The sequence below is a fragment of the Taudactylus pleione genome, unplaced genomic scaffold, assembly GCF_031769625.1.
Source record: "Taudactylus pleione unplaced genomic scaffold, aTauple2 ptg000040l, whole genome shotgun sequence".
Taxonomy (NCBI): Eukaryota; Metazoa; Chordata; class Amphibia; order Anura; family Myobatrachidae; genus Taudactylus; species Taudactylus pleione.
The window spans coordinates 22,805,601-22,833,346 of record NW_028284442.1 but is presented as its reverse complement, the minus strand read 5'-3'; the positions used below and the strand labels follow the sequence as shown (position 1 = coordinate 22,833,346).

Genomic DNA, 27,746 nt, shown 5'->3' with positions numbered 1-27,746 from the left:
CCAGATTGTCGGCAACTACTGTATGGTCTGCAGACCGCCCGTACACACCTGCCAGTGGACATATATGTCTGCAGACATATCTGTCCATTGGCTGTGCACCACAGCCAATGCGATATGTCGGTGAATGCCGATGTTCACCGACATATCGCAGGTACACACTGCCCGACGGGCAGCAGATACATTGGACGATCAATTGATCGGCCAATGTATCTGTCAGTGTGTACCCAGCTTTAGTCTTGCTTCTATCATAACAGTCCCAGTGTTATCACTTAAATGTGTCATCTTGGCATGGCTATTTTCCTACAATTTTTTTTTTCAAATGTTCTTTTTATTGAAACACCGTATACAATATACAGATGAACAATATATATATAAAAAATAAAAATACAAACAATGGCCCTGATTCAGAGCCGGACGCTCTGACCAGAGCGCTCGCTCTGAATCAGGGCCCACCTCCATTACCATGGAGCGTCCTCCTGGACGCTCGTATAGCTGTGGGTCACCACCCACAGCATATACGAGAGTGCAGGTTGATGGTCGCGATGGTCTTGACCATCGCGACCATCGAAACTGCGAGCAAAAGCCTGCGGTTGAGTTTTTCAACTGCAAGGCCAGGAGTGATTTTGGCTCTATCAGAGCCAAAATCACTCCCACTGACATCACTAGTGATGTCAGTGGGGCCGGCTTCAGACGGTAGGCGTTCCCTTGGGAACGCCTCCGTCTGGCAGGCACGCCCCCAGCACGCCCACCAAAGGGGGCGTGCTGTCAGTCAACATCGACAGCACGCCCCCTTTGATGAGACACTCCGAGCGAAGGAAAGTCCTTCGCTCATCGGGTCTTGCGCATGCGCACGACGGAGCTCCCTCCGTCGTGCGCATGCACAGTGCGGACCATCGACCCACTTGCGAGCGGACAGCCGCTTGCGAGTGGGTCTGAATGAGGGCCTATATTTGTTACATATCAAATCGGTAAATGGGAATAGAATCAAAAACAAAATAATCTTAAACCATTACAATAATAACATATTCATAACAATAAATTGAATATAAATCAAATTAATTTATCACCTTGAAACAATGCTCCCAGTAAAATCTTCACTACAATCTTGTCAGATAATGAGAGGCAATAGTTATGAGACGAGCCCGAGAACCCAGCGCATCCCCCCAAAAATAAAATAACAAATGGACATGAATATTTCCCTTTATTCTGATATTGATATAGTCACAAACGCATATTGTGTGTAAAAATATTTTAATATTCTTCATTATAATTTGGCTTTAGGATTCCAAAGTGATTGGGGGGGGGGGGTCATTGGATATGTCACGGAGTATATACCAATCCGTATTTTTAAATGATGCATGGATATGTTTCCTAATACCAATAGGCAAGGTTGAGATATAGCTTTCCCATGTAACAAAAATTTTGAGACCCGAGTTTCTTTCTCCAATGTGGTTTCTATCCATTCCATGTTATACACATGAAAACGTTTTTCCTGAAATAACTTTAGAGTAGGAGGGGAAATACTTATCCAGGCTTGCAAAACAGCTTTACGTGCGACCGCACTAATTATCAGTAATCATTTTTTACAGCCTTTTGTGACCCTCTGACCATCTGGCAATATCCCAAACAGTGCCCATTCATTGGTAAAGGGTAGATAATTCACCAAATTATCCAGTGCATAACTACGCATCTGTAACCAAAATATTCTAAGAAGTGGGCATTTCCAAAAATAGTGATATGTGTCAGCTAGTGGAGATTGGCAACGAGGACATGAGGGCGATGCCACCATTCCTGCCCTAAATTGCCTATGGGAAGAAAAGTGTGCCCTATGAAATAGATTCAAAATCATTTTCCTACAATTTAAACTTGGATAAAGCAGTATGTGGGAAACTGCTTTATCACATTATATCTAATAAACTCATATATATTTTGTGAGAGCCATTGATTCGCTTTTTTACTTCGCTTATCTTTTATTTTATATTAAGTCTACTACTATTTTTAACGTTCTCATAAAATAAATATATGTTTACTTTGAAGGAACTGAAGGAAGCCATATTCAGATGGTAAAAGCCATGCAATCCTCTAAATGGTCTGGTACACAAAGGAAATTAAACAGGTTTTTCATATTGTAAGTGGCTGTTTTTCTTTCGCTGTGTTTCCCTTTGTTAAGGTTGCCATTAAAGTTCATGATACTTCCACCCAAACCAATTAGCACGACCGCAAGGAAAGTATATGGCTGAGAGGAGAGCAGCTGATGCCAAAAGAAGGAATATTTTAGTTGTGAATCTATTTAAATAATAAAAAGGCAGAGTATATAATGGAGGGTCTGCCATCTGTGTTGTGGTATAATTTGTTTTTATTTTATAGTATTACAACAAAATACCATCTAAATAATGAGCTTCAGTTTACAGTTTTTGCAATGTATCACACACTGAGCATGGAGAATGGAATAAAGAGGCCCATTCTCAGTTAGATGAGATTTGCTAACTTGCAAGCACAAAATGCACCCTGGAAAAATGGTGAATGTTTCTTAGCTTGCAGAGCTGGCCATAAGGAAATTAGAACAAAATGGCGGGTACTCAGACCCTCTTACCACTCCCGGTGCTGCAGATTTACTGGCTGGCATGTCTCTGCAGGCCAGTTATCTTAGGATGCTCCTGTTGTAACAGTCTAAGGATAGTGTTCCTGCAGTTCTGTGTGACATGGGCCGCCGCCTGATGTTAGCTGATACTATTGCGGCCATTCATAGAGGCTCTACTTTTCACATGATTCCAGTATCCAATCCCATTCCAGAGCTCCCTATATAAACCGTTCCCAGGCACGTACTCATTGCCACTTGCCAGTACAACTTATCCTTACGGAGTTCCTGGTTCCTGTGTCAGAAGCTAGTTCTCTGTCTCCTGTGCTTCCTGCTATATTGTTCCAGTCCTCTCCGGATTCCTGTAGAGTGCTACCTCTCTTATTACCTGTAATATGTACTTTACCATCTCAGGAGCAGGATCCTTCTCCAGTCTCTCCCTGCTGTAATTAAGCACTCATCCGTTACACCAATGTGCTGTCTGCTTGTACCTGCAATACTACCTGCGCTGTCATATACAATCTGCTATCTGCAAAATCCTCATGCATGCAGTTCCTAACACTATCTGCAGTCAACTCTGTACTGAACTGCTGCTACTGATCGCAGATTCCCAATGTTTGGGAATCAGCGAGTTCGCAAGACCCATTCTACGCATGTGCAGAACAGGTCCACGATCACGCACGCAGTCCAGGAGCAGACTGTCAGAGGTTGACAGTCTGCTGCACTTCCCAGCGTAGAGGGGGTGGCGATATCCTCTGTTTCTCAAAATGGAGGTGTTGGGGGGGGGGGGGGGGGAGTGGAGAGGCCAGGATCTCCTTCGGCCCATGGAGATTTCCTAGTCACTTATCTGCAGCGGCCGGCTTGCGTGACCCCATGGTCACTCAGCAGGACGATGGTAGCGCAGATGATCCCATGTGGCTTAGATCGGTAATGCATGCGAAAGGCATGACGCCTCCTGCTGCATTACCATTATTAGTGCTATCACAGCTGCTACCAAGTTAGCAGCTGCGACAGCCTCTGCACCCACAACTGAATCACCCACAGTATCCCGAGAGTGGTACTAAATGAGAAGAAGCATCATTCTACCTCCTAGTTTCACACACTCCAGTTCTAACCAGTCCTGCCTACCGGTCCCAGTGCAAAATTAACCCTGAATTTGACAACGCAAACATAGAATGTTAATATCAATGCACACATCCGTCACACTTCAATCTCGCATGTTTGCAGAGGCTAACCTACTAAGGTGACGCAGTCACAGGGAGCTGTTCTTTCTGCTGACATAACTCTGCAGGAAGCCTCTCCATCTCTCAACCATCTCTTCCATGCCTTCCTGCTAATCCACGGCCAAGACGATCAGTCTAATTACCACTACATACGTCTACTACACCAAATTGCCCCTTCCTTAGTTGAACTATTTCAGGCGATACATACAGTAGGTAATCTCATTACTACCCCTCTTTCACTGTAGCCTACAACATCTTATTGCCTAAACCTGACAAGGACATACAATAATTGTCCTCTTACCACCCCAGTATTCTCTTAAATACTGACTTCAAACTTCTTGCCCAATTATGGCAACAAGACCACAGTCCATTCTGCTGCACTTCCTTACAGACCATCAATTCGGTTTTGTTCATGGTAGACACTCTGTAAACGACAATTGGATTGCCATTGTAGCAGTGATTTCCTCTGCTTGACAGACTGGCTCCTCCAGTCCAACATGCTTTTAAGTCTGCACGCAAATAAGGCATTTGATATGGTGTTGTGGCCTCCCCTTTGCTATCCTTTAGACCACGTAGTTTGAACCCGATTTTCTTACCTTGATTCATTACTTCTACAATGCTCTTACCACCTCTCTTTTACTTAACGGACTTAAGGAGGATAAGATATTTGTCGAAAATGGAATGTGCCAGTGCTGCCCCCTTTCTCCCCCTTTTATTTAATATTACATTAGATCTTTGCAAAAGACTTTATAAATTGGACAACCTTCGGGGGAATCTGAGTGGGCCAGAAGAAAGTTAAACTCTTGGCTTTCGCAGATGACATTCTTTTGTATATTTCCTGCCCCTTTTGGTCACTCCAGTCCATCATTGACAAACTTCATTCCTTCGGCCCCCTGTCAGGTTTTATTATAACACTGATAACTCTGTTGCAATGATCCTCGATACAGGTCACAGGTGCCAACTGTGGGGAGAACCCGCCCACTGCGTGGGCTTCATACAGCCTTACATTGTGGGTGTTCATTTACCTAAGAATCCTGCCAATTTCTGTCATCTGAATATAACCAAAGCAATTAAGTTGTTGTCTGAGGAACTCAAAAGTTATCAACACCTCATGTTTTCTTACCTAGGCAGAGCTACTCTGAGTAACATGGTCTCCTTCCCCAGGTTATTGTAGCTATTTCAGTCTTTACCCCTTCTGACCAAGAAAATACCAATACTATTAATTTTCTCTTTCGTAGTTTTATATGAAATGGGGGCAGGACACGTATTGGTTTATGCAAATTACGGCTAATGGAGGTATCAATTTTTTCAGACATTTTATGTTGTACAATCAAGCAGTCATTTTGTGTTATTTGAGGGACTTTATACATGGTACTGACATGTATGCTAATACCTCACTTGAGAGGAGCTTTCTCACCTCTATTGATCTTCTGTGTTTCCTTTACCAGCATGACCAAGAGATGCCATCTGACCTACAACTTAGTGAACAGGTCTACTCTTAAATCATTGGCCTATGTTGAAGCGTCTGGTTAGAGATTATACAGCCATTCCCACTGGCATTTACAGCCCAGCACTACATCAGCTGTTTATGGTAGCACTTTTCTGCTGTGGATTGGTCCAACCATCTAGATCGACTGCTGGCTCAGCCCTTACCTCCCTGCATGGCCATTTCTACACATTACATCTTTTTGCATGATACTTTGAACCATTCTGACATATCCACTGGTATATCTAAATTACTTGCGTATTTTCCTTCCCTTACTATTCCTATATTGGTTCAGGCCCTAGCATTTTCCTGAACAATTTTATTTGCAAGGATTTATAATAAACTTTTTCTTAGTATTTTCCATAAAACCTATTTATCCCCTGTCAGGTGCTTCCAGGTACATTTGTCTACTACCCATAGTTGACTAGATACTTTTTGCATTCTGTTCAAAGCAACATTTGACTAACACTAATACATTCATCGCTGAATGGACAATTCTAGAGATTTTGTCTCAGGGTCAACGTGTGACATAGGGCTGTAAGACACTATTGTTAGCCATTGGTGTGGCTGAGAGAAAGAACATCTTACAGAAGTGGATGGGCTCTGGACCTCTGCCGTTCTCTCTCTTTTTGGAAAAATTGTCACTCTTGTACAAAATGGATTGGGTAGAGACATTACTGTAAAAAGAAACTCATACTGAACGATTTTTCTCCATATGGCAAAGTTATATTGATACCCTTTCTATCTCCACCAAAGCTCAAATTAGAAATTGCCTCCAACGCACTGCTTGGTACGAACTAAGAATGATGGCTGATGACCCACAATTCACTTTACTCTCCTTATACCAGCTGATAGTGCCTGACCACGTTCACTCCCGGTTCCCCTAGAAAGCATAGATATTTCCTCTTCTTCTCTTTTTCTCTCTTTGCTAACTACCTTCCCCTCCTGGGCATGAAAACCCCCGTTCTTTTTACATGTTACCATATTTTGTATTTGTCTTTGATTTACTCAACTTGGTGACTCACATTGTTTTTCCTGCTATGTTTAATGTGATAACCAGATTATTTGCTATATTCAATTATTGCAATTCCTCTTGATTCTAAGAATGTGAACCACATCTCTGTGAAAATTGCTGCCGACAAAATCACTGAACTAATGCATAGCTTCCAACTATCCCGCAAGGGAGTAAAAGATGGGAGGTCACCTACTCTTAACTGCTATTCTGAACAGCCGAGATGCGGTTAATTGATGCCGTCTACACAAGCGTGGCTTCTTAACAGTGGAAAGAGAGGTGAAGGGCAGCTCAGCAAGGACTGGGCATGCCCCCCAGAATGAACGCGCAATGGGGGGGTGACCCACAGTGCCCACACAAAGTCCAGCAAGTAGATTGCAGCAGTTACATTACTATAATATTAGCATAAGTGGGAGGGATTCAGAAGCATTCAGCCAATCAGAAGCTGCCGCTGATTGTTGTTATTATCATCATCATCGATTCACATTTTGCACAAGGGATCGAGCACCAGCAAATGAACCGCCTTCAAACAGGCGCATATGTTTCTTTCTTGTGGTCAGCATTCAATGCATTTTGTGAGGACATTCCCTTAGCATACTTTGGCAATGCTTACACGCCCCCTCTAACCCCCGTTCCATGCGCCTCAGTTGGCATGGTGACGGATGTGTAAGAATTTTTTAATTTATATACTCAATTGGAAAAGACACAATTGCTGCAAACAAAATGTGCCAATTGTGTTTCCATCTAACTCTACAAGAGCCACATATCATGTTTGTTCCTAAAAGTAGGGGCATCACAACTGGTGGTGACACTCGGTGTAGCACCCCTACAGAGCCGCCATCAGGGGGGGACTGCCGGGACTAGAGTCCCGGGCCCGGACCCTTGCAGTATGGGAGGGGGCCAGTGCCCGATCCTACCCCCGATGTACAGCCCACACTTACCCTTCCCCTTCCCATGGGCCGGCCAGATTCCCCTCTACAGCCTGTGACTGCAATGGGGGCGGAGCCAATGTGACAAGCTCCGCCCCCATACACCCGCGAATCGCGGCATTGTGGAGGGGGCGGGGTTAATGATGCGAGGTGCCCGCTATCATTAGCAACCTCCTGTTGCATCAAAATGTAAGTAATAATAAGTATGTACTGTGTTTTAGCATGTGTATGTATGTGTCTGTTTGTGTTACAGTGTATATATGTTAGTGTGTATATATATGTATGTTAGTATGTATATATGCGTATGTTTGTGTTACAGTGTATATATGTGTATGTATGTTAGTGTGTATATATGTGTATTATATATGTATGTGTTATAGTGTATATACTGTGTGTGTATGTATGTTAGTGTATGTATGTAAGAGTGCATATGTGTATGCATGTGTTAGTGTGTATATATGTGTATGTATGTGTCAGAGTGTACATACTGTGTGTATATATGTGTAAGAGTGTATATGTGTATGCATTTGTTAGTGTGTATATATGTACATGTATGTGTTAATGTGTATATGTGTGTTATATATAATATATACATGTTTGCTATAAACTGTATAATATGTGTATATATATATATATATATGCGCAATTTGTCGCTCGGCACTCAGGAAGAAGAAAATACCACCAGGTGCCTTCCTGCAGCGTATATAATGTTCATTCCTATAGTGTGGTGTAGCAACCACACACAAAAAGGAAAAGGCGTCACTCCTGGACTTTGTGAAAAATATTATATTGAAGTCATCAAATATACAAATAGTCTGGTCGACGTTTCAAGGTCTTACGACCTTTTCATCAGGACTGTGAACAGGTCGTAAGACCTTGAAACGTCGACCAGACTATTTGTATATTTGATGACTTCAATATAATATTTTTCACAAAGTCCAGGAGTGCCGCCTTTTCCTTTTTGTGTGTGGTTGCTACACCACACTATAGGAATGAACTATATATATATATATATATATATATCACCAGACGGGCAGCACTCCAAACACCATTCAGATAAACTTCACGGGTGCCCTCCAAGGTATCCCAGCAAGAGATCCAAATGCAGCAAGTGAACGGAGGCACTCCAAAATAATGCAACAAAGCTAGGCAAATAGTTTCAACGTTTCGACATTTTATTATCTCAAAACGTTGAAACTATTTGCCTAGCTTTGTTGCATTATTTTGGAGAGCCTCCGTTCACTTGCTATATGTATGTATGTATGTACGCATATATATATATATATATATATATGCTATACCCTTTATATATTATATATGTGTGTATATGTGTGTGTATATAAGACCCCCCCCTCCCGAAAATCCTGCGTATGCACGTGTTCAATACAAATTTTATTTTCCTTTGGAGTCGGTGCGCATAACATCATGACACGCTGCTGGAAGGAAGATGTCAGAGGAGCCGCGGCGTGTGATGAGCAGCGCCAGAGAGACCTGGAGGAGAATGGCAGAAGGAAGGCTCATTCTTCAAGGCGATAAGGTAAGTCATGACTCATGCGGTAGCGGGGGAAGGGGGGTGGAGGGCCCAGCCTATTTTGTCAGTCCCGGGCCCCACAATTTCTAATGGCAGCCCTGCACCCCTAGACCCCTTGCGCGTGTTGAAGGCATGTCACGCCCTCGTTGTCTTCATGCTTTCCCAGAGCTATGGGAGCTGCTGTGAAGCCACCAGCCTCTCCGGACACAGGGGGTGTGGCATCATCCATCACCGTTGCTCACCGCTCAGTGACACCATCCAAGAGGGTGACACCAGAATAGCAGATGAGCTCGCACCCCTCCCCCCTCCCCAAACCCCTGCCTAAAAGGGATTCGTAATAAACAGATTCCATATATTTGCATCACATGGCTAATGTTTAACACAGTCCATGAATTCTGAATAACTGTAATTGAAGGCAACACAATATTTTATATTTTTTTCTTATTTTGTCGTATTCAACCTAATTTAGGGTATCATCTATTCAAATCTCATTGCTGGTCCTTTGCAGAGTGCTGGGAAAATGTTTTTTTATTTTTCTCTAATTTATATGTAAAAGTGATATATGTGATATACAGGCTAATTATATTATACTTCAAGATTGTGGTACTAGTGTATTATACAAGCTTTTATCCTTAAGTCAGCAAGTTATAAAGACATTTAGTATTCGTGATTTCACCCCTGCTGACATCATGCGGATAACGTGACATTGGGGAACGTACCATATGCAGAGCTCTCCAGACATTCCCAACAAAAGTAAATCAGCACTAATAATTTGATGCACTGCCTTCCATGCGAAGACAAGGTTATTGGGATGAAGTTAAATGACTAAAGCACCTCTATGAAAATAAAAACAATCATTTTAAATCCCAGTAGCAAGAGCCTTTGAATTCCTCCAACTGTAAAATTAGATTACTCCTCCCAAAGAAAAACCTCATTAATGCTCAGATTTATCAACAAGTGATATTCTTGTTATCACTCGTTACTAATCTTAAATGGTGCTCCAGCCAAACAGCTCCTAACTGTCATTATTCAAACACAGTTAGGAGCTGATTGGTTGGAGCACCATTTAAGATTAGTAACGAGTGATAACAAGAAAATCACATGTTGATAATCTGGGCCTACAACCCTCTATGATAATTCTATGTGATTTGCTTTCGCAGACCTGTAAGCAAAACAGCGATATCCATTATCTACAATATGTTACTATTGGTCAAACTAAAATACTATCCCTAAACATACACTTAGCTGGGCAGACCTCTGGATACGTCATCAATTTTGACTCTCATAAAACAAAATAGCTTACACTCTTGGAATGGTCGGGAGGATCCCGAAAATCGGGTGGCACCCCCTCCACCTGCTTGCAACCCCCGTGGCCACCCACTGGGAGGCCCGGGGGGGGGGGGGGGGCAATGACGCGATTTGTGGTGAATCGCGCCATCATAGTCTTGCACCCACTATACAATGCTTGATTTCTCAGCCACGATGATGCAATACTGCCGCCACCCCCCCCTTAACCGCCCACTTCTGGTCCACCACGCCCCCTCTCTGCCAACCCGGAGGAGGGGGTAGCAAAGTAGGTAAGTATGATATAGGCGGTATTTGTTTCCAGCAGACCAAACAGAATATACAAATCCCCGCTGTGCTTGAAAATCTCCTTTCTCCACATTTGGAAGACCTGCCCCAATATTTCATAATTTGGGATTATAAATGCCTAATGGTTAGCCACTGGAACTATAATTACTTCTGTTTGTGCTTAATTTATAGCAAAATCTGGCACTGGGAAACCATGAAGAAAATTACAACAGATCTAAATAAAATATTGGTACCTATATATCAGGTCTACTTTCAAAAATGTATGTTCCCAAACCAACGCTACACTAGCCCATTTCTGTATTTCCCCACGTTTGATGGCTATCTTTTCTCTTTTGTTTCTATATTGTAATTGTTATTAAACCACCAGTGACACTAGTAATGTTCTGTCTCCCTACACCATAGTCACTTCAACTCCCTTTCCCTAAACTAATCATAGGTGGGTTCACAATACTATCTAATATATATTCCAACAGTCTGGCTTAGGGTACATTTAGTTTACCATTTACAAGTGTCCTTATACTAGGGGCGGTTCAGAGATGTACGCTAATAACTAAAATATGCCAATGCAGCAAGAAGCGCCTGAGGACAAAAGACGACTCCTACCGACATCAAGATCAGAGTGCTGCGTCCAAAAACACAACATCTGATCACCATCGGTCACGATAGTCACAGCCATCGGCCATCTGAGTAAGCTGGAGCTAACTCAGACTGGGCGCCGATACTGCTCTCCCGGGGCCAGGAAATCTGTGTCAGAAGATGCAGACCCTTGCCGCGGAACACCGACAAAACGGTTGAGACACATCAATCAGGCTGTGGCTTAAGGGACCCTGTACAGTCCCCGCCATCGGTAGATGTACGGAAACCATTGGGTTTTGTGTACATTTCTTAATCAGGCCCACTGTACATGCGGAAATATAACCAGGTGGTGCTCGATTACAAACAAGAAAGTTATAAAATAACAATTTATTACAGAAGCATAATATGTAATAATAACTCCTGGGAGTAGGGCAAATATATAAAATGTAGCAAAGATACCAGCACTTAGTTGCAAAATAATAAAAAAAAATTGCTATTAGCTATATAGAGTTATATGATCGTATGGACTGGTTCGCGCACGTGCACTGCGTACGCATGCGCAGAATGCAAACATCGGCAGGTTGCGTGTGAACGCATCTTAGCAAGCAGGTCTGAATCGGGCCCTGAGTTCGGTCAGTAACAGTAAATAACACATCGCCGGCGGCAGTGTGTTTGTTTTGGCAGCCAATGAGAGTCAGATAGACTCTCAATGGCTGCTGCACTCATGGCCGAAGCCTGGGCTGGAGCTCACTCATGAGCTCCACCTTCCGTCTCCCGCAGTAGGTGAAGGGAGAGACGTCATGACATCTCTCCCGTGGTGCAGAGCGGGCCAGGAGGACGGAGGAGCGGAGGGCTCAGGGCACAGGAGCGTGGATTCAGGTAAGTGTTGTTTTTTTTTGTGTCTTTGTCCTATATATGTAAGGGGCACTGGCACTGCTTGGGGGTGGGCACTACTGAGGACACTGCATAGGGGGGACTACTATTGGGGGTACTATTGGGGGCATTGCATAGGGGGGGCACTATATAAGGGGCACTACTGGGGGCACTGCATAAGGGGCATTGCAATGAGGGGACCACTACTGGAGACACTGCATATGGGGGACTACTACTTGGGGCACTGCATAAGGGGCATTGCAATGAGGGGACCACTACTGGAGACACTGCATAGGGGGGACTACTACTAGGGGCACTGCATAGGGGGAACCTCTACTGGGGGGGACTACTACTGGGGACACTGTATAAGGGGCACTGCATAGGGGGGACCACTACTGGGTGGGGACTACTATTGGGGACACTGTAAAAGGGGCACTGCATAGGGGGGACCACTACTGGGGGCACTGCATAGGGGGGACCACTACTAGGGGCACTGAAAAACAGGGACCACTACTTGGGGGCACTGCATAGGGGGGACCACTATTGGGTGAACTGCATAGGGGGGACCACTACTGGGGGCACTGCATAGGGGGACTACTACTGGGGGCACTGCATAGGGGTACTACTACTGGGGGCACTGTAGGGGCACTGCATAGGGGGGACCACTACTGGAGGCACTGCAAAGGGGGGCTACTACTGGGAGCACTATATAAGGAGCACTACTGGGGGGCACTGCATAGGGGGGATTACTACTGGGGGAATAATGGGGACCACTGCATAGGGGAGACCACTATTGGGACCACTGTATAAGGGGCACTGCAGAGGGGGGCAGTTATGGGACATAATTGTTTGAGGATGGGGGCAACTATCTGACCTAATTATTGGAGGAGGAGGGACAGTTATGGGGCATAATTATAATTGTGGGAGGAGGGGGCCGTTCTGGGACCTAATTAAAATTGTAGGAAGGGGCAGTTATGGGACATAATTGTGTGAGAAGGAGTCTAAATACCGCAGTATAGCTTAGTGGCCCTCGGACTCTGTTGAATTTTTTAATGTGGCCCACACTGTCTTAAAGGATGAAGACCCCTGATCTATCAGATAGATGTGGACAGGCACCTATCTTTTCAATATGAATTGATGTCAATTCACAAGCAAAAGTCAAACAAATTATAATAAATGGATACGAATTAGCAATGAAACATTAGGCCTGACTCAGAGGTGCATGCAAATCCCGTCGCTACTGCGATTCCGTATGCAGTTCTACGAAAATCTGCAAATGTCGCAGTCGCAAGGATCTGCCCATCGGTGGCATCTCTGATCCACCGCTTGCTTACAAAGATGCACCATCGGTCACACAATCGATCCTCTGAGCAACCCCATGGTTGCTCAGTTTGTCCGTCGGAGATAAGCCACTGGAGCATCTGCAAATGTGTACACAGTCACAGGCTGAGACATGCCCCCGTAACAGTCGAGACACGCCTGCATTTGACTCGCCACATCCAAAAACAGTAACTGATTGTCAATCACTCTGCGTCCAAATCCCCACTGCGACCACTGTTGGTAATCAAAGTGATGCACAGTACAAAAAAAAAAAAAAAATCACACAACTCCGCAAACATCATTGTGTCCATCTCTGAAACTGGCCCGTTGTGTCTAGAGTTCTCCTTTAAATATAATGTGAAACTAGATAACGGTTAGGCACTTTAGGACAACATCCATGACTCAAACTAACAAAACTAGTCAATGATATTTAGAATCCAAATATAAGCAGGTGACTAGTTTTGTTCTTTGAAAATCCGATTGTATGAATAGAAAAAAGGTCTCCGAGTAAGACAAAGTCATTTATTAAAATGTGAAGTCAGATGGTAATTTAGAGCTGGCAGATGGTAAATTAGTTAAATAAATTCAGAACATGAATGAGAGATGACCCCAGATTCCCCAGGGTCTCAGGATACATTTACTGAACACAACTGATGGAACATATTGCAAGCAGGCGGTCATTCACACCCAACAACCTACATGCACTTTGGCTAATTACTATGACTAGGTCAAAAATCTTATTTATATATTACAGCAAGACTTCTAGAGTGTATCCATTGCCTACATAAAATGGAGCCAGTCATTATGTGGGTTATTCCTAAGGTCTCTCAAGCATCTCATGCCTGAGTGATGTCATTACTAATTACTGCATTCTCGTGAATGTTTGTCATACTATTCAGCCCACAAATTGACGCACTCTACTATGTATAGGTAACAGGTGCAACCTAATATAGTTACATCGACAACAAACAACTACAATGACTTTAAATACAAACCACTGACAGGAGGGTGAGAACATCCAGTGGTTAATGCAAAATGCTTTCTCTGACTCCTATGTCAAAATAATAATGTATACCAAACATTTGAAAACATTTTGACTAGAGTCTGTGCACCTCATTATATTATACGGTATAGGAATAGGAAATCATTGATGGCAGTGGGGCCTCAAAATGTGAATTTTTTTTATTTGCCTGTGATGTGAGCAAATTATTTATTTGTGCTATTTAGTAAAAAAAACCATGACATGCTGTTGCTCCGAGGCGAAGAGGTTTTCAGTAAAGTGATAGCTATCGCTAACATTTTACTGCTGGTTCTGACATGTGCGGCACGCAGTATCGCGAAGGAAGGGGCATCAAGCCTGCCAAGGAGGTATCCGAAGATTTCTCTCAGGCAATTCTCTGTCTGAAGATGGAGTTCACTATTGGGGCCAAGCCTAGCTTTTCGGAGCTTGGTAAAATCGTGCCAGACTTCGTTCCCCATTGAGAATAATGGGTACTATGGCCTACATTGTTATTTTGCCTAACTATGCGTTACGTTATATAATGTAATAGGATCGGGGTAGGAGTTCCCTCTCCTGGGGTAGTTGGACACCCCCTAACACACAGCAGCCAGGAAAACAGCTCGCCAGTCCAGGGTATTCGTGCAAGATAGCTGGAGCTAGTTTTTATTGTGCAGTAATAAAAATTTAAATCATAAACAGTAATAAAAATGAAAATCATAAATCCTAGCCCGTCTGGGCACTAACTACACAATAACTTCCCTCTCTCAAAAAGTGGTAGCGCCCACTGCCCTCACCACAAACATAGGCATATGTATATTACTTACAAGAAGTATAACACATTTTCTCTGAACAAGCCTGCCTGCTTGCTCTCCCCAGGTGTGAGACCCTGAGCCATAGCCCTACAGAGACAGCTGCAGGTATTGATTAGCCTGTTCTCAGGTAGAAGGCTGGAAAAGCTGAACTGGCCCTGTGGATGGAGCCCTTCCTTCACTCTCACATCCAAACCCCCAGGACCCATTATCCGGCTTTTACTCAAAGCCCAGCACTCATCAAGCACAAGAACAGCCATATCCTGGGGGTTTTAAAACACATATGTTAAGAATCTGGGACACATATATATGCCATCCAGCACTTTTCCAGTGCTTCTATCACAATAAGTATAACACTTAACTGCAGTTTCTGCATGATTTTTCGGGAGATATATATAGGTTAGCATCGTTGTTCTCCTGAGTGCCGGTAACAAACAAACACGCACACACACACAAGTTTTGCATTTGCCCTGATCTCCCATTCCTGCTTGTCTGCAGTAATGAAGTGGGAAAGGACCAGCACAGATAATTTCCCTGTGTGATTATGCTGCTAGGAACAGAGATCATGATGTGAAGAGGGCGGTAGAGGCAGATTGTGCAAAGAGAAATCCTACAACACAGAGAGCCCGATCCAGAGGTGCACACTAATCCCATCGTGGCTCCAATTACATTTGCATAAATATGCAAATGCTGCAGCCATGGGGATTTGTAGAGACGCCCATTGGCTGCATCTCTGATCTGATGCTTGCATACAAAGACGCAACATCGATCTTCCATCTGCGTTTGACTCGCCAATAGATTTTCAGCAGCTGGATCCAAGTCCACCTGGCTTTACAACATTCCAGATTCCAGGAAAAGATCCACTACTGAACCACCCAGACAAATGCTCAGTGCACCAATGAGACCAGGAGATTGAGGTTATTTTAGGTTCAAAAAGCAATTTAAATGTAGTTACAGGTATTGTTATATGTGGCAATTTTTACCCAATAGACACATTTTATCTGAACTACATCTCCCATAATTCACTTCATTGGAGAATCACTGAAAGTTTCTGGGCTCTCCTTTAACTGCATAAACGTGCCATTTCTGTTGTTACAGTAATATTTAAGTTGAAAATGATTTGGAATCTGTAATACATAAACATCTACCTACATTTAACTGCTTACTATGGGCCGAATTCAATTAGCCACGAAAAGTGTCGTCTGGTAAAAAGCGGAATTAATTTGCCTGTTTTGACGCGATGTGTTCTCTACGCGCGTCCCCGCTTTTCGCCCTATTTAATTGTAAAACAGGTGAAAACGCAGATAGGCGGATGTTATACAAAGCAAAACTAGCAAAAAGGACATCTTTTTGGGGGGAAATCAGTCTACACCCCATAAAAACCTTTATTGACCCTGGGAATCAATATAGAATAGTAGTAGTCCTAATAAAAGTATTTAGCGAACTTATTTTGTTTCAATGGGCTGTTATATGCATATTTGCATATGTGTGGAAAAATATTAGGAAGCAAAGTTGTTTTTCAGAATAATAAGTACTGTAGTTAAATTTGGGGTACATGAAATGGGTACAGGTCGAGTCTCCCATATCCAAAATGCTTGGGACCAGGGGTATTTTGGATAACAGAATATTCCGTATTTTGGAATAATTGCATACCATAATGAAATAATTTGGGAATAGGACCCAAATATACACACAGAATGCATTTATGTATTATATACACCTTATACACACAGCCTGCAGGTCATTTTATACAATATTTTCAATAATTTTGTTGCCTAAACACAGTTTGTGTACATACATGAAATTCATTTATGTTTCATATACACCTTATAGACACAGCCTTAAGGTAATTTTATACAATAGTTTTAATAATTTGTGCCTTAGACAAAGTTTGTGTACATTGAACCATCAAAAATCAAAGGTTTCATTATCTCAGTCATGCCAAAATTATTCCGTATTTCGGAATATTCCATATTTCGGAATATTTCGATATGGGAGACTCAACCTGTACTAGTATATTTTGATGTCTCTAAAATGAAGCTTTAAAAGATCTCAAAAAGTACACCTGCTGGAGCCTCCTGCGATCTTAAAACACCTGTCTCATCCATATAGCCCCCAAAATACCAGGCCCCCCACTTTTTTACTATTTTACAACACTTTTAAAATTTTCGTCCACAAAATGACATGTCATTTTTGGGGTGAATTAAGATATTTTTTTTTGTGACTAATTAGTCATTAGGGGGGTGTCCAAAGAGTTCTGAACCAAGTCCCCACATTTGTACACCAAAATATGGATTTTGCGCTTCTTTTCTCCTGCCTTTTGCTGGAGAAACTTTTTCGCCTGTTCTTGCCTATGGAGTTTCCGCCTAGGCAAAAACTCAGGGGAATTGAATATGGAGAAACTTTGAAACCAGTCAAAAAGCGCAAATCGGCGAAAACCTTTTGCCAAACTGCACTTTTTACGGCTAATTGAATTCAGTCCAATACAGGAACAACTTAAGGCATATTTGAGGCTGTAGAAAATATAGGACATAGGGATGGCCATTGACCAACGGTGGTTTGCAACCTTCGAATGTCTGTGGCACATGCCAAGAGTTGGCAGTTGATGCTAAGAATACATCAGCAGGACCGGTCCAATCACCAAAGTCTGAGCATGTGTAGCACTCTGCTATCGCTGGCTAGACCATAAATGGTTTCCAACGAACGCCCATCAATGATACAGCCTTCCATGGCCATCGCTACTAGGCCATTATTAGTGGTGGACATTTAAATGTCTGTAAAATGGAGGTGTGACCAGGAGGATGAGAATGAGAATCTGCATTGTCCCACTACACCCACATTCCAAAATATCACACTGCCCTGGTTACAACCATGGTTGAGACACTAATCCAAGACTTCAGTAAGGGGTCAGTTCTCCTGTGCTGTGCACATAATTAGGGCTTGAGGTACATATGACCTGTGTGTTTTGTTATTTCCACAGATCGCCAAGCATGCTAAAAACTAAGATTAATTCACGGCATTCATTATATTTCTATTCAACAAGGCAGAACATATAAGTTTTTTATAGCGATAATAACAAGACAAAGATTTCTTACCTTAGGAGGCACATAAAATTCAAGTAGGAATCTTTCTCCCTCCATTTTTACCGCTTTCCTCAAAAGCAAGCGACATTTTTGCCACTGAGAGCTACCAACACAGTTTGTGTCATCTGCCACCATGTACCTGAGAGTTCCTTCTCTTTGAATGTCAACAACATCTATTTTAGCTGCCTGCATTTTTGACAGCCGTAACTTGTGAGTCCATTTTTCACGTGGCTCCACTTGCTCCTTGTTACCTGCTGTGCAATGGTCACGTTCTGATCGTCTCGTCTGCCCATTGTCCAAACTAGGCTCTGGAGAAGACTTTCTATGCCACATCTCCTTCATGCCATCCACCACGCACAGACTCATATTTCTCAGTGAGAACCCTTTCTTGAATTTTGGCTTGGTGTTTCCATGGACCGAAACATCCTCGGAGCTTCGGGAGTGGCCATAAGATGACACCTTGTGGGCCCGGGCCTGAGTCCGACTTAAGTATTTATTTGTGACAGGATTATCCATGCTTTCTAATGACTCGGTGGAGGTTTCTTCTTTCCTGGGGACAAAATCCCTGGCTAAAGGCACCTGGCAGTTTTGTAGTCCTACAAAGGGCACAATGTTATATTTTGTTGGAGAATCAGATACATATACCCTGCTGACCTCAAAACTGAAGAAGTCTAAAAAATTGGCAGCAAAATGATGAGAGAATGATGTTTCCGCCCCAGGAGCATTATAATGAGGGTTCTCCCTTAGAAATTGGCAGAATTTCTGGGCAAAGTCCACGGCAGCAGCTTGTGCATGAAGCTCACAGAACTCCTTCCAGTCAGGAAGCTGGGAGGAAGAGTCTTGATTAAGTGCATCACCATTCATGGCTGTTCCGCTCCACTCTCAGAAATCTGCAAGGAAAAAAGAGAAATGTTCAGCTGACCATTCACAGACCTGACGGTAAAATGGTAAAATGTAGACATTCTGCAGCATCACAGTTAGCAGTAGCTTCTTCTCAGCGTTCACATGTTTCGAGTCGTATGCCAAGCCCCACTTTTACATTTTCTCTACAAATCACTTTCCCCAGAAACAACTTTTTTTTTTTTTTGAAGCAGGTGAAAGTAAATTGTAAGTATTTTTGTTTTAATTGTGAATATTACAGAGAAAAATTTGCAAAAAAAACAGGAAAACAATGCACTTATTTTAATAACCTTACATTCAAACTTTTATCCCCCACAATTGCTTTTACATTTCTCACGTAGAGATATTTTCTTTTCAGGTGTTTACATGCGACAATGATAGGCATGTCAACACACAACGTTGAAGAAGTAGAAATAGAGAGTAGAGAGCCCTTTAAGACCCTGGTACCTGACTTCCTTTAATGTCATTCAGTGATGACATCACCAAAGTTTCTGCTATGCAAGAGTGATCTAGCATAGGATTTACTTGCTATCAATGACAGCCTGATTCTATGCAGGTGGCAGTCTAGTGCACGCCACAAATTCAACGTGCAGTAAACTGCACCACCTGGTGTGAGAAGGCACAAAGCTGATAAAATATAAGGAGAGTTATTTTGCATACCTAAACATAACTGTTTTTCTGTGTTTCATATTACTAGTGGTAGATCACTGCTTCTTCCACTGAGGTAAAATTAAAATGGACAGTCAACCACACTCACTGGAGATAGCAATTTTGTAGACTGAACCAATATTAAAGGGGCACATCCACTAGACCAGGGGTTCTCAAACCTTTTTGCACTGGGACCCAGTCTAACAATAAAAATTATTACAGGACCCCAGCAAGTTACTGCAGAACGGCCGCCACACATGCATGCAGACCATGCATGCACAGTAGCACCAAGGGAGCACAAAACAGAAGTGAAGTGATCGCTAGTGGGATCACTTAATTTCTTGCACATCGCAGGGTCGAGGTCCTTTCAAAGCCCTGTCCCTGCAATGAGAGGCAGGAAGTGACTGGGAAGACAGTAGGTGATTGGGAAGGCAAAGGGTGATGTAGGAGGCAGTAACAGGGGGTGAAAGGAGAAACAGGGTGACAGGGGGGAAGCAGAGGATGACAGGGAGAGGCAAAGAGTGACATAGGAGGCAGTGGGTGACAGGGGGAAGCAGTGGGGGTGACAGGGAGAGGCAGGTGGAGACGGGGGGAGGCAGTGTGTGACAGGGAGAGGCAGGTGGAGACGGGGGGAGGCAGTATTTGACAGAGAGAGAGAGGGAGTGACCGGATAGACAGTGAATGACTAGGGAGGCAGTCGGAGGCAAAGAGTGGCATAGATGGCAGTGGGTGACAGAGAGAGGCAGAGGGTGACAGGGAGATTCAGAGGGTGGCACTGGGTAACGGAGAGGCTGTGGGTGGCAGGGAGAAGCAGAGGGTATCAGTGGGTGATGGGGGTAGCAGTGGGTGAAAGGGTGGTGGCAATAGGTGAGAAGAACCACCAGTGGGTGTCTAAAAAATGTGGGTGATTTTTGCTCCCACTCCAAATGCCACACTGAGTGCTCCTCTCCTTCCTCTTCATGCTGCTCTGCTGCAGTTTCTTCTCCCTCCACAGCAATCATTGCACAATCTGTTGCCCCCACCCTGGCAGCCGCGGTGCTCCTCCCCTTCCACCCCCCAGGCTGCACTTCCTTAAGAACATCTGACTTTAAGAGAGAGTCTGGCAGCTGGCTCCCTCTGAGTCTGTCCACTGCTGGTGCTGGGTGCAGCTGCCTGTGTGTCAGTTTCTGCTGCTGCCGGGCAGGAGACACTGAGCACTGAGGTGGGGTCGGGGCTGCTGGAAGGCAGAGCAGGAGATGCTGAGCACCGGGATGAGGGCAGGGCCGCTGACTGCTGCTGGGCAGGAATATGCTGAACACTGGGGTGGGGGCAAAGCTGCTGACTGCTGCTGGGAGGGAGGGTAGGAGACTCTGAGCGCTGGGGTGGGGGCGGAGCTGTCTGATAACTCCTCGGATCTCTCAGCCAATGATCCGAGGAGTCTGAAGTAGGGATGTGCAGGCTCGGATAGGTTCGAGTCTGCACGCTGAGGGGGTCATTCAGACGCTCGCAAGCGGGTCGATGTTGCTCCACTGCGCATGCGCACGACGGAGGGAGCTCCGTCGTGCGCATGCGCGAGACCCGGCTAGCGATGGGCTCTCCGTCGCTCCGGGTCTCGCACCAAAGGGGGCGTGCTGTCGATGTTGATTGATAGCACGCCCTCTTTGGTGGGAGAGCCGGGGGCATGGCTGCCAGACGGAGGCGTTCCCATTGGATAGAGCCAAAATCACTCCAGGGCTTGCGGCAGCGAGACCCTACCGCAGGGTCTCCGTCGCAAGCCCGATGGTCGCGATGGTCTTGACCATCATCATGGACGCTCGCATAAGCTGTGGGTGGTAAGCCACAGCTATGCGAGCGTCCATAAGGCCGCTCCATTTTCATGTAGGAGGGGCCTGATTCAGAGAAAGCGCTCTGGTCAGAGCGTCCGGCTCTGAATCAGACCCTGAGTTCGGATTTTTCCCGCCAAAAATCGGGTCTCAGAAAGAGGCAAAACGTCATCAAAAGTCCATGGAAGATGACATTTGTCCATGAAAGATGACGTTTTGCCTCTTTCTGAGACCCGATTTTTGGAGGGAAAAATCCGAACTCAGTGTGCAAACTCGAACCTATCCGAGCCTGCAGATCCCTAGTCTGAAGTAACAGACAGCTCAACTGGTTTCAGACTCCTCGGTAACTGGCTGGGAGAACCGAGGAGTCATCACCCTGAAACCCATGTGAGTTGTGACCCCAAGCTGAGATGGCCGCGACCCACTTTGGGGTCGCGACCCACAGTTTGAGAACTGCTGCACTAGACGATCTACTCCCTGTCCAAACTCTAAACGATTTTCCCTTGATTTTTTCCCTTGAAATTTTATCTTTCAGTCTGAACGATTTGCAAACGATCTTTAATAGATTAAGTGAAATTGACCTGCATGTTCGGTCGACTGACAAGACGATCAAACGACCAGCGGGAGCGCGCATCGTTGATCGTTAACGACCAAACACTGCACGATTTATAAACGATTTTTAAACGATTGAACGATAACGACGTCGTTATCGTCCAGTCGCTTGCTAAAATCATGTAGTGGATGTCCCCCTTTAGTCAGAATACAACCTACCAATTACACATTTCTTTAATGCCACAAGTTCCTAATGAATTCATATAGTAAGTGCCATTTTCATCAATCTTGATTAAATATACAAAATGGCTGCTTCCACTGTTTAGATGACAGGATAGTTTTAAATATCAACCATAGACAATAGTACAGTGACTAAGGGCCTGATCGAGAGGGGCGTGCAAATTACGCTGTGACTGCAATTCCGTACGCAGCATTTCTGTGAAAATATGCTAAAAATTTAGCAGATGACTTGTGCACAGAGATGCCCATCACCCGCGTCTCACATCCACTGCTTACGTTAAAAAGACAAAACATCGGGAACATCGGTTGCACATCGAATGTCTGAGTGACCTAATGCTATCGCAGAATGTTTGTTTCACCTACGATTTCGCAGAGACTCACTAGAGCACACCCAGAGAACGCCCCAGACACGCCTGCGTTTTTGTAGCCACCCCCAAATGCCCTCCCACAAACACTGTCTACCTGTCACTCAATTTGCAAAAAAATCCTTGATGCGATCTTCATCTAAAACCCATCACAGCGTGACTTTGGCACATGCGCAGTAGCCAAAATTTGCTCAGCTGCTTCCGATATCAACACTGCGTGCATCTCTGAATCAGGCCTATAGTATCTACTCTTCCCATTGGCTCCTGGGAGAGCATTGCAATTGGGGTAAGGTTTAATGCTGCAAATTGTAGCATTATTACCCGCCCTCCGATTGGTGGTGGCCGAGGGGGTAGGGCACAGTGGGGCATAATGTACAAAGCCTTGGAAAGAGATAAAGTGGAGAGAAATCAAGTACCAACCAATCAGCTCCTAACTGTCAATTTTCAAACACAGCCTATAACATGACTTGGTACTTTATCACTCTCCAAGACTTAGTACATCTTCCCCCATGAGGCAAATCGATTCACCACGCAACCTGTATTTGCCACTTTGACATCCAGGAGGCTAGGTTCCTAAAGTAGGAACATTTGAATAGTGACATATTCACCACGGATCTTGGGAGATTACCAAAAAATTAGATAAAGCTTGAAAAAGTGTCATCTTTGCGACAATGCTAAACAATATATATTTATTTGTTATATTAAAGCACATATGTTTAGGCTCTGGATGGTGTGCAGAAGCTGACATGACACCATGATACCATCACTTTTAAAAACAATACAATGTGATTAAGACTGTCACTCCCTTTTCTGCAGGAACGGTAATGTCCAACATGAAATGTCATAAATAATAAAATAATCAGAGCATAGGAAAACACACTGTATCCTCCCTGTATACTAATAGTCTGCTGACAGTGCCCTTGGAACAATTCAATATTCCATTCTACACTCAATAGTAAGAATGATTATGTTAATTGGCTCTAAAAATAATTGCTGCAACGTGTATGGTGTGAACTGACCTGAACTGAAGCAATAATAAGAAAAAGACATTTCTTGCCAGCTTCGGGCAACCTATTTGAATCACATTCAATTTAATAGCTGTAAATATCGGTAGGATGACCTGGAGCGCTGGCTCGGAAAACACTGTCAAGAACTGTTTATCTCAACTGCTAAACATATTCACAGCTCCCAAGATGCAGTGGACAAAACACGTCTTTTCCAAATATTTTGCATGGCCGCAATCAGGTCTCCATAGACCCTCACATTAAAATAAGGGGAAAACAACTTATTTATTCAGTGTAGAGATCAAAAAAATATCTTTAAGTCGCCTAGCGGTTTCACGTCTCCGTCCAGGCTGTTTAACCAATAACTCCCCTCAATAGCCTTTATAACGATAAACCAGAAATAAACAGGCAGAGACAATGACTGGCATTAAGAGGTCACAGCTTATATTAGTAAATTGGTAGGTAGCCTGTTAACAACTGCCAATCAAATTCTGCTAAGCCACTTGGGAGTAAAGCCCACCCCCTGACGCAACCCAACTGGGGTGAATCAGACCCTATTAACTGGCTTAGTACTCTTCCTTCAATAGCTACAAGGTAATGTGTGATTTGTCGTATTACAGGTGATATAGCCCCTAACCTCATTCGCGTATGAAAGTGGCAGCTGAGAAGCACGGCTTTGTCACTTATGCATCTCACCTGTTGGAAGAAAATGTCAACGACAAAAAAAAAATCCAATGCAACAGTGCAAAAATAAATACAAACCAACAATTGGGTTGGCAGCAATCAAAACTGGTAAGAGGCCAAGGCTTCCTCTTCTTGCTGAAACTCACCACCATCAGCAGTAGGCTAGTGTCCTTAAGCTAGACTTGTCACTCACTAAAGCCTAAACATTCCATTCCAGAAACTAAAAACACCCTGTTACTGCACCGAAAATGTGGTACTTACCTGCCCTCTGGCTCAAAATAAGCCCTCGGTTACTTGTAGTATAAAAATAATACTTGTTGGTTTTTAGTATTTATAAAGGTTCTTTAACCATATAAGCTCCCTTCTTGCTTTCAGCAGGTCAGTGATTATAGAATGTAAGAGAGGTAATTTGACTCCCCACTACTTCATTCAGTAGTCGGAGTGTTACCCCCACCGCTACCTACTCCAGTAGTAGGGATGCGGTTAATATCCCTACAAACGGGATGCCGACTGACGATATCCCAGTGCCGGAATCCCGATTACCAACAGAACCCCGACATGACTGGGGAAGCCAAACTTCGGAATCTTGGTATCCGGCATCCCGATCGCAAGGAGACCGGGGCAAAGTAAGTATCAGCCACGGGGGAGGAGGGTTAGGTTTAGGCACCCATGGGGGACTTAGGGTTAGGCTGTGAGAGGGGGGAGGTTAAGGTTAGGCTCCAGACGGAGACGGCAAAGTAAGTATCAGCCGCAGGGGGGGAGGGGTTAGGTTTAGGCACTTACCGGGAGGGTTAGAGTTAGGGCGTGGGGTAGGGAGGGTTAGTATTAGAGTACAAAAAAGGAGGGTTAGGGGGTAAATAGGACAGGGGAACAGTACTCCTGTTGGGATTCCAACCAACCATCGGGATGCCACTGTCACTGTACAGCCGGCATCTCCTCCGTCGGTATTTCATATCGATTCCCAGTAGTAGTGTTTCAAACTTACACTTAAAAGAAACTTTTATATATCATCTCCTTAGCTATAGTGAGTGTGGTACCCAGCATATTCTTTTGCTTTAGGAATCACATATGGGGCAGAATGTACTAAGCATCGCATGGGCAATGCAGTACATCCCGACTCTTATAGAGTACTTACCGGTGATACTCCGATATGTACTTAGAAATGTGATTAAAATCACAAAGGACAGCTCTCCATATAAGAGCTGCCCTTTGCAATATGTAGATGCTAGAGGGACTTCCAGGGTTGCTACCCAGAAGTCCCTCTGTGCATGCGCCAAATAACCTGCGCCACCGCTGGGGACACAGGGAGGGATCCGACTGGATCCCTCTCAGATGAAACCCTATAAGAAGCCCATAGGCTACCCGCCGGGACCAAGATCCGGAATGTATCACATTCTGGAGCTTGGTACATATGGCATTTTTGGAGTTTTGGCCACATTTTCAAGATTAGTGTATCTCGCCCATGGTGTGGGAATATATATTGAAGATGCAAAGAAACCTTTTATAGACAAGCTGTAAGGTGTTAAATTGTGAGCGGGGTACGTTCTTTTTACACCTACCAGTGTGATCCCAACACTTGAAGCCCAAGGGTTCTACCTCCCCGTCACTACCCTTTATACGTTTCACAGGGTGGAGTTCAGTCTAACAAGGCTTGAATATACTACACGTTTTCCTGGTTTTTTTTTCTTGCCCAATGAGGAAAACACTGAATAGGTGATCAACTTTGGACAAACATGAGGATTAATGAAAGAAATCTGGATCTTTGATTAAGGAACATATTCTATACATGTTATTGTCCGTGGTAGAAATATCATTGTTACATTGTATAGCATTTTGAACACAAGCATGAGTAACTGTCATCCAGTTTTTTTAGTTATACTATTGGCAACATGTTTTGGAATCAAAGGAATAGTTATTGGGTTGTGTACGCTGTACATCCCCAGTTTCTGGGATCATTTTGTTCGGGCTGAATAGGTCATCGTTGAGCACAATCATATACATACTTGCCTACTCTCCCGGAATGGCTGAGGGGCTCCCGAAAATCGGGTGGAACTCCTGGCCGCACGGAAAAGTGGGAACGTTGGCCAGGCCGCCACCAGCCCTGCATAATTGCGTCATCATGGCCCCGCTCCCTGCTTCCCAATGCCGGTAGTCTTGGAATTGTGCAGTGAAGGCAGGGCCATGATGACGCGATCGCGCAGTCACGCCCCCTCCCCGGTCTGCTCCTAATACCGGGTAATGTCCCTGGCCACGCAACGTCACGCCCCCCGGAGGAGCCAGCTAGAATGTCGGCAAGTATGATCATATAATGTGTTCCTAGCTTTAGAGTCTGATTGGTTGGTTCTTTATCTCTCTCCAAGATTTGATAAATCTCACCCTCAATTGATAAACTGCAGCGATAATGCTGTGAATAAGTCCCTATAACAAAAATCATTGGCGCTTGTTCATAAATAGTCCCCGTATGTTACTTATCTGTATAGGCTATAAACAGACGTACAAATTCACATTAATGCTAAATAATGCCATTTGGAATCCGTGCAAGCATTTCTGCATCAAATATTTTCACAGACTGTTTTCCCCAAGTCCCACTGTGCTTCCTTATTCTTGTTAATGCCCAGTGCAGAACTCAACACTGGAGCCAAAAAAATAACATGCCACTGAGTCATAGAAAAGGATTTTGGTCACGCCAGCTGAAACCAAAGTCAAGTCCTATCAGATGTGTGTGCTCATCACAGGAAATCTCCTGCCTTCTTGACATGCTCGCACTCTATAAAAGTGCATTCCACATAAGGAACTAATGTAAATGTGATCATGTCAGTCATTTATCAACGCTGAAAGTACAGGAACAGCTCAGCTGTACCCATGGACCGGATCCCTACATTTTAGCCATTGCCATTAAATCCTCACAGTAGGCATGGTCAACCTGTACATCACATAGTCAGAGACCATTAATGGGGGGAGATGTACTAAGCTCTGGAGAGTGATAAACTGCCAGCCACTCAGCTCCCAACTGTCATGTTACAGGCTGTGTTTCAAAAATGACAGTTTGGAGTTTATCACTTTTCAGAGCTTAGTACATCAGGCCCATAAGGGTAAAAACCAACAGCAATCAAACAGCTATAGGGCTGATACAGCATTGTACGTTAAATGCCATCATGGCTGCAAATTTGTACCCAGCTGCTATGTGAAAATATATAAATGTTGCAGCCGCCAGGAGATGTATTGAGACGCCCACCTGCGGCTCTGCTAATCCAAGTATCTGCATAAAATGTCGCAATATCAGCGGATAAAGATGCACCATCGGTCGCAGATCATTCGAATGCTATAGTCCTGAGTGAGTCTATTGTCCCACACATCAACGTACAAAGAATGGGCGAGGGAATTGAGATGCCATATTTCTTGCATATGGGATCGCAGTCGCAGGATAAAACACGACCCCGAAGCGATTGCAACACATCTGTGTTCTGTGCCGCTGCTCCCCATAATAAGTGCTATGGGCTAATGTCATAATATACATCTGCGAGCTGGTTATCATCAG

At 44.1% G+C, this 27,746-nt stretch overlaps 1 protein-coding gene across 2 annotated transcripts in view; it reads right to left on the bottom strand.

The window, feature by feature from the left end:
• Positions 1-27,746, bottom strand: part of SH2B2 (SH2B adaptor protein 2) — a 163,783-nt gene that overhangs the window by 56,184 nt on the left and 79,853 nt on the right. For both annotated transcript variants that reach the window (XM_088454703.1, XM_088454708.1), the window contains exon 2: positions 18,026-18,903. In XM_088454703.1, the coding sequence (XP_088310829.1) occupies positions 18,026-18,877 (852 nt within the window). In that variant the 5' untranslated portion in view covers positions 18,878-18,903. The remainder of the gene's footprint in view (positions 1-18,025; positions 18,904-27,746) is intronic.